Source organism: Numida meleagris, chromosome 3 (genome assembly GCF_002078875.1).
Source record: "Numida meleagris isolate 19003 breed g44 Domestic line chromosome 3, NumMel1.0, whole genome shotgun sequence".
In the NCBI taxonomy this organism is placed as follows: Eukaryota; Metazoa; Chordata; class Aves; order Galliformes; family Numididae; genus Numida; species Numida meleagris.
The window spans coordinates 87,818,717-87,827,248 of record NC_034411.1 but is presented as its reverse complement, the minus strand read 5'-3'; the positions used below and the strand labels follow the sequence as shown (position 1 = coordinate 87,827,248).

The following is an 8,532-nucleotide window of genomic DNA, read 5'->3' as shown; positions in this document are numbered from 1 at the left end:
GGAAGGAAGGAAGGAAGGAAGGAAGGAAGGAAGGAAGGAAGGAAGGAAGGAAGGAAGGAAGGAGGAAGGCAAGCTCATTCTTCAGCTTTGAGGGGAGAAGTTAATGATCCTGAGGCCTTGCATGTATCCTTCAAAACCACCTCCCCTTCCACAATTCCTCACATTTTATGGCTTAGCACTCCATATCCCTCACTGGTGATATTTTATTTTGTAGAAACTTAATTAGCTTAATTTATGAAATAAGCTACTATATACACTTCAGGTCTGATTGTATTTAGCAACCTTTTCTTTCTCAGATGAAACAAAAATATGTTTGTACAGGTATTCATTGTGGATTAATGTACTGTAGGATTCTTAAAGGAGCCCCATAAAAGTTATGCCCTACCATGTCAGCATTCTTGGCTGAACACAATGGACTGTAAATCTTGTGAATTTATGTACTTGTTCAGTGTTTTAAAGAACAAGACAGTGTGTGACCTAGGGGTAGAGAAACTGGATGAAAATTAACAGTCCTCTATGCCTCCAATAGGCAATATTCACTTGGATTTCCATGTCTGATTTATGAACTGATCACAGAGAGTATGTTTTTTAATTATTGACTATGTTAACTAAAATTACAGAATCACATTGAGTGTGAAGAAGAAAAGGTGTTCTGATGGTGCATTAGTAACTCTGAATATCTGTACAATATTGCATTGTCATCTAAATTAGCATAGGGCAGTTCAAAGGCACAAAATTTTCACTAATCTTCACATCTGAGTTTTTGAAATTAATTTAGATGCTAAGAAAGAAAAGCATGTCAAAAAAAACCCCACAAAGCTTTTATATATTTATCCCCTATCAGATACAGATCATGAATCAATTCACAGAAAAAAAAATGAAGGAAAACAAATTTGCTTAGCAAATGCAGCAGTCTGAAAAAAAAAAAAGATTACAGATGTGTTGTTAACAAAAGAAAATACAGAATATTTGAATTGCATGAGAAGGAACATGGAAGTCCAGTGAATTTAATGATCACTTTGATGCTAACGTAAAATTCAGTCCTTGAACTGCTGAAATTTAATTTTAAGAAGTCCTGCTGTTTCTCCCAGTCTCGGGCATGGATATGTTTTTATTTGAGCCCTCTCTTTTGGTGAGAGGTGAGGAGTGGGAATGCTAACATTTATCTTAAGAAAGTCTTTCCTCAACTAAACTTTGAGTGAGCAGAAAAGTGAGTAGAGCTACATTATCATTATTTGTCTGTTCTCCGAAGAACAGGGTATCCTATCTGTGTCATTTTAGGAGATCAGCCAAGAAGAAGATGCCAAAACTCGAAACAGGCAGGGATTTGCAACAATATAATAAAATATAACAACAGGATAAAAAAACACCCAGTGAGGAAAACAAAGTCCTGAACTTGTAGGTGATATAATCAGATCTTTGAAAACCCCAGTGTATTTAGTGGAGGATTTATTCTTTGACTGCTGGACCAACCCCAGTTAACTCTTCTGCTACAGTCATCAATATTTATGGAGAGCTGCCAATGCACACAGTCTTATACAAAGCACAGGACAAGGTATATTCTCTGTCTTGTATCTTTCAAGAAAGAAAGAGATGGAAATTCCGGTGTAAGGAGCAGGTGTTTACAATTTTAACTTCAGGAGAAGTAAATGTTTTTCTCCCTGGTTGCTTGACAGACTAATAATTGCAGTTCCCTTGATGATTATTTTTTAAATTTGCTTTGGAAAGTGAGGTATTCATAGCTCTGACGGGCTGATTTTTTATCAGAATTAACATATATGTTCCAATTTTTATTCTTTACTATAACTTTATTTGTCCTTGTCTATTTTTTTAATTTACTTTTTTAATCCTATTCAGTCTTTTCAATCTAATGCTTAATATTCTTATCAAACATCTCAGTTACATATTTCTTATTTAAATACTTTTATCTTAATATAGCTGGCTGCAACTATATACAAAAATTTCAATTTAAAATATCAAGATGATTAATAAAGCTTTATAATTACACCTTATCTAATTAATAGTGTGCAAGTATGAACACGATGAATAGCTTTTCCAGTGCAGATTAATTTGATGCAAGTTGACTAGGGCTTCAAATCTAAAACCTTTTGAATTATTACAGTGCTGCACCAGCATTTATTGATTTTAAGGTACAGTGTTAGCATTCACTTATCACTGCATATTTTTTCCCACTGTATATTAAAAGAGCTTGCCCTCATCTGTCACAATCTTACGTGGCATAAATCATACAAAATGGTTACCTGTTTCTATGATTTATTTTGTTATTAGGTTAATTATACCGAAACATAGGATTGTTTAATAAAAATGTTGAAGCTAATCCACATCAGTTGTCAATATTTCTTAAGCATTCTGCATGGTGGAATTTGTAATAAACCACAATAACCAACAAGTATAGAAGGGCATTTGAAGCGAATTAGTGTTTAGCCTCACTAAAAGCTGAGAAGTATTTTAATTTTACAGAGCACAAACAAAAACCGGTATTTACTTTTTTTTTTCCTGTAAGCTAATTGAGTCTATTAACCATACTTACTAGTAAAATAACACACTCACCCCCAGTTTTCACAGCTTCAAAACACGAGATGAAATATACACAGATTTTAACTTCTCCAAATGACTTTCTCAAGGCAATGCTGCCTTCCCAACAAAATGAGACTATATTAGAAACTTCCCAGTTAAGGTAAGACACTGGAAACCCGCAGCTCCCAGAGAGGAGTTTCATCTGGGAAAGCGCAGCAGGATCAGGCCAGCACACGTCTGACACTGACCCTTCAGAGACTTACACTCATGAAGTGCAAGAAGTCCTCCTGAAATCAAAAATGTTTCTTGAAATCAAATTGTAGGTCCCATGTTAACAGCCATCAGTGCCACTGATGAAATGCTCTGTGACATATTCACAGAGGGTTTTTTCACAAGACACGTGAGAAAATAAATTGCAGGATCAGGACCTTCCCTAATGCTTAAGTGATCAGAGCATTTCTAATTTTTTCTTTGTAACATTGCCATTTTAAACTCAATGCATTCCAGCTACTCTGTGCGAATCGAGTCATCCAATGATAACTTAAAAGAACTGCGGAGATAAGAAGTAACTCTTTCTTAAGGATGAGTAACACATTTTCCAAAAACAGAGATTTCATTTTCTTCTAGTCTGCTATTTCAGTTGCAAGAGCAACCAGCAAATGTATTTAGAGTTCAGACATATGTTACTCCTAACAAAAAAAGATCTCAGAATTAAACCCCCCCCAATCTGCCAAACAAATGTAATTTTATTATTATACCAGCTAAACTCCAGGGTGTCATTTTTTTCCCAGAGATTTTAGCAGTTGAAGAGTTTAGTGTTTAGAAACATATTTAATCCTGCTGCAGGGATTAAAAACCTGGTAGATAAAAGGTATAGAGCATGTGTGATAATCGGAAGGTATTTCAGAACATGTGCCATTGTTTAAAAAGTTTCTACAGAAAGCATTATCCTGGAAAGCAAGGTTGTATCAGATTTTGTATGAGCTTCCTGAGAAGTTTCCAATTAAATCTCCTACTATTCAGATCAAACGAGAAGTTTTTAGATAGCTTTATGAGTCCTGCAGCATTTAAAGCACTTATAAAAATAGTAAATACATTTCATGAATTATTTGCAGCTTTCTTAATGAGATTTAGGTTGCCTTCTATTAAAGAAATCTGTAACTGCTTTTTTAACCACAACATAACTGGTAAGCATGTTTATTGTACTCAGAAGCCAATATAATTTAGTTTTATCGGGTTTTGTGTCGGATATGATACAATTTTCAAAAGCATTCTTTGCTTGCATGTTTCTGGTGTTTAATACTCTGTTTGTTACTTAATTGATTAATGACAGAAAATAAGAACCGTTGCATACTTTGAGCACCATGGCAGTGTAGTAAAACACAGTCTGTGGTTATTAAATAGAAATAACAAAGAAACAGGAACAGATTATATAAAATCCAGCCAGCCAGCTGAAAAGATAATAAAAATCTGACTCTTACCATCAGAAAAAAGAAATCCCAAATAACCTAAGAAATCTTTTTTTTTTTCTTTTTTCCCCAGAAATGGCTTAACTTTTCCCCTTTCATAACATTCTGGGCTTTAAAATATTAACAACTGATGTTTGTTCATGTCTGAGCTTTAAACAAAACAGTGCGGGAAATAACCGAGCAATAGGCATAAGTGTTTGATTTTTCGAGATTTAAAAAAAAGGAGTTAGTTGGCCTAAGGCTAGAATTTTCATTACATCAATGAAAGAAAGAAAACAGAAGCCAGCAGAGGGGAGTTATAGAAACTGACTTTATATAAACAGTGAGAAAAATCTTTTTCCATGGCCACCTACAACGTAGCTACTTCACCGTTAGTACAACTTTTCTTTTGCTAGAGGCACAGCAGCCAGGGCCCAATCCTGCTGTTTTAGAACAGGTTACGCTCCGGCTGAGACATTTCCCTCTCTCAGCCCTCCAAGATCAGACTAACAGTTTGTCAAACAGAGCAGAAAGAACAACAAAAAAACTTTGACATACCTAAATTGACAAAACTCATGACCATGTCAGCATCATTCAGAAAGCTGGTGTCGTGCAGGCTGGCTAAGGGAGGATTCTGTGTGGCCAGGGTGGTCATGCGAGATAACTGTATTCTCCGCGAATATCCATTTGAAGAGGCAGGATATCCTTTCCGCATCCCTTTGCTCTCCCCTGCCATGGGTCCCTTCAGTGAGTACTCCAGCTCCTCAGTATCCTCTTCATTTGTCATGGCATTATACAGGTCCAGCATGAAGAGGGGTGCAGAAGAAGCCTGCTTTCCTGGTGAAAATGGTCTGGGTCTGTGAGGTAGACCCAGGATAGAGAGAATCTCTCTCTGAATCTCCCTTCTTTCATGGTTCCGCAGCCTCCTGTAAATAAAACTCGAATGGACATGATTGTCTCCTAAACCTCCCTGTGCGTGACCCACCAGAACCCAGCAATTCCAGAGCAAGCCCACGAAAGCTTTGAGTGCAGTTAGGTTCATCTTTGAAAAGAAAAAGAACAAGGAAAAAAAAAATCTTTTCTCCTACTTGTCCTGAGTTCCTATGAGGTCTGCTTTCCCAGTGGCTGAAAAACAAAATTTACCTATTCTTCATGTCAATGTCATCTCTAAACGTAACATCTTTGGTGATTTCTTTCCCCCCACCCTGTTTAAATATTATGGAATGTGTCAGGTTGCAGTTATTTCTAAGAAAGCTGAAATTCAGACTTCCAATTTTCCACTGTTGTTATCGTTTTTTCTGCATTTATGGAGCAGAAGACCAGTATTTTGTCAGCTGACCTAGGCATTCCTATATAAACCTTAGATAACCAGGTCTTGGGTGGGGAGCTGTATCAGCAAGAGCTGTTCTTCTGACACATTGTAGTTCCCAGAGTTATCTTCCCTTCTTATTCTGAGTTCTTCGTACACCTTGCGCTCTTCCCAAGATAAATCCTGAGTCACAGATTAGTCTTGATCTGTACCTTGGTGGTGTAACACATATCTGTCCAGCAGCCTGGTGATAACGTTAACATCTTTTGAAGCGCTTGAGTGTAAAGTAATTCTAAAGCATGTACTAATCAAATTAATGTGTTGCCATGAATTTACTTGAAAAAAAAAACCTTCTGTAAATCCATTCAACTCTTTTCAGCTTCTTAACTGTTATTTCCAACTCTAGCAGGCACAAATATAACAGCTCTCTTCAAGAGAGATCTAAAGACTAATGTAAGCACAACCCTGCTGGGAAAGAAGAGGCTTCTCATTGTAATTTGAAACGGGTATAGCAAAAAAGTCCTTAACCCTTCTGTTGCCAGACAAAGCTATAAACCTCACTCCCCCCCCCCCCCCCCCTCGAATTTACAGTAATGCACTTAATTTGCCCATCAGCTGCTTTTTCTTTCCTGGCAGCTTGCAGAATATCCAAGCAAGCACTTTTAATTTTAGCAATTTTAGGATATGTAGATAGCTGAAGGCTTGGCGTAATGTGGAAGCTCCTGTGAGTCTACTCAGGAGTCTACAGTTTCGTAACCTTGAATATGAAACCCTTATAGCAGACCAAAATAGAATCTTGTTAATTCAAGAAATGTTTATATTTTAGGGAGGCTTAGCAAATAAAGGTGACCTTTTTAATAAACTCCGTAGGAAATTTTGTCGGTTATGCTTGATTCACCCTTCTCTAAAAATGCCGGGAATGCACTCTGAATGAAAACAAATTTATTCAGCAAGTGAGATTTCAAGTTGTGCATAGCCAATGGTGTAATTATGGTCGGAGTCAAAACTTTCATAAATGGTAATTTGCAATGATAATTTATTCAAAGTATATTTTGACTCATAAATTGCTATACTACATTTCCCAGTAAATATCAAAAGCTGAGATTTAATCCCACAACCTGTTATTAAGTGGAGAAAGAAGCAGCTTAACTGAAAGGAAAAAAAAAAAGAAAAAAGAAAAGTAGATTTAAAATTGCTACACGCGCAGTTAGGATTTAGCTTATGATTTTATGAGAGCCAGCAACTTGTGTTCTCCTCTCACTAAAACAAAATCACAGTGTTAAATTTCATACCACTCAGATTGTTTGTGGTCACATTTTCTCACTCCTACGGTTTGCCTCGTCTTCAGGAGATTTGCCTTTGATGGGGGTGGGGGCGGGGGAGGACAAAAAAAGTTAATAAAACACATGACCCTGAAGAAAAAAAACAGGTATATAAAATGCATCTCGCCAGGTTTTCCCTTACATGACTAGCACCTACTCAGCAAATCACACAGTCCTTGAGTAAACTTGGGAGTGTGACAGCAAGTATAATCACACCCTAAGAAGCCAGGAACAATTTATCTAGTATATTAAGTACAAATGAGCTTTTCTCATATATTGTGACTCCTAGTCTATATTTACAGTCCAGTCCAACTATCATTAAAATATAGCTGATTCTCTCTCATAAATCAACACACATAATAGACAATGCTTCTGCTAAGTAAGAGTTTATCTCATTCTAGGTCTGCTGAATTAACACTGAAATTAATGAAGCTATTTAGCAAAAGCTGTGCTATTCTTAGAGGAAAAACACTCAAAATCAGAATGTGCTTTCTTCCCTCATTAAGGTTTTCCCCCAAATTCCATTTGTGAGAAGAAAACCATCATTTCCGTTTTTGTTTTGCTTTCACTTGCTCTGCTCAGACAGTTGTAATGATACATGAGACTTCACCATACATATGTCTTTTTTGAATCAGCCCATCATGTATTTTGCAACAAGGTTTATTTCTCTTTTCCAGCAATATATGTTCTTTTTTTCCCTAAGCATTCATAAAAGCCCATGGATTGATTGCTCAGAGGATTTAAGTCCTCATCCCATCAGTATGGCCAGCAATAGAAACCTCCTATATTATCCCACCAGAGTATCTGGAGTTCCATGTTTAGTTAATCTCTTCCTACTGAAAAAGCCAAAAATGCCCTCAAGTTTGAGGATGTTTTTACCTTGTAAAAATCTTTCTAGATAGAAACGACATAGGACAACCTAGCAATCACATGGTTGATGAAAATAGCTCCTGCCATTTTCAGATGGAGCCACAACCAAAGATGCAAACTAATACAATGAATTTATTTTACAGTAACCTCCTCTTCACCGAGCTATCAAACATCCATAAGTAGAGCATAAAAATAAACGTGTTTTTATTAATATAAACACAATGACCTTATGTAATAAGTCTGTGTTCCATAAACAGTCATGGTTAATGTGGATCTCTCATATACGTGAGATATAGCCATCTCTAAAAATGAAACCCTTTGCTAGAGGAATGAAAGGACTCTGTAAGAGCTGATAGGTCCATTTCATATTTCCAATACAAACCAATTTACTTCCAAAGAAAAATACCACATACAATTTCAGCATGTCAAGATATTTTATTTGATAATATATAAAAATATACTGGCACAGCTATCTGGATTCAGTTTAGCTTGGGGTTCAGTTTCAAAGTCATCTTAGATCTACGTTTCAAGTTTTACAATAAAAACTTATTCCAATTTGTTTGCATAATATCAAAACTTAAAAGAAATCCCACATTCATGCCATGTCCAGACACATTCAGATCTAAATAACAGTGGAGGACAGTACAAATTATTGACCCAGAATCAAACCTGGGGATTTAAAAAAGATGCCCCAGAGATTCTAGCTTTATCCCGCATCCCAAACTGAAATTCCAGAATATAAAACACACAGATCGATCTTCTTTCATCCCCAGATGCTGAACCAGAAAGCAACATAAGAAATCACCTGACCAGTGCTTATCTGGTCCGTAACAAAGTAAGAAAATAAAGAGGAAAACCAAAATGACGCACAGGGGAGCTCATATTGGGGCAGATCTCTGCCCCAGTGGGGCATGTGGGGCCAAGGTCCCAGTGGTGAGGCAGCAGCAGAGCACCATGCAGGCACGACGGGCAGCACAATGTAGGATGGAGTTTCTTAAACAATGTGGCATATGTATGCAGAATGAGCAGATTTGGGGCTTCTTAC

The 8,532-nt window shown here is 36.8% G+C and overlaps 1 protein-coding gene across 2 annotated transcripts in view; it reads right to left on the bottom strand.

The window, feature by feature from the left end:
• Positions 1-5,724, bottom strand: part of BMP5 (bone morphogenetic protein 5) — a 56,087-nt gene extending 50,363 nt beyond the window's left edge. The window contains exons 1-2 of one of the 2 annotated variants that reach the window (XM_021392600.1): positions 5,508-5,724; positions 4,545-4,912 (exon numbers count right to left, since the gene is read on the bottom strand). In XM_021392600.1, coding sequence (XP_021248275.1) covers positions 4,545-4,794 — 250 coding nt within the window. In that variant the 5' untranslated portion in view covers positions 4,795-4,912; positions 5,508-5,724. Of the gene's footprint in view, positions 1-4,544 lie in introns of both variants that reach the window. The other variant, XM_021392599.1, reaches the window with a different exon arrangement.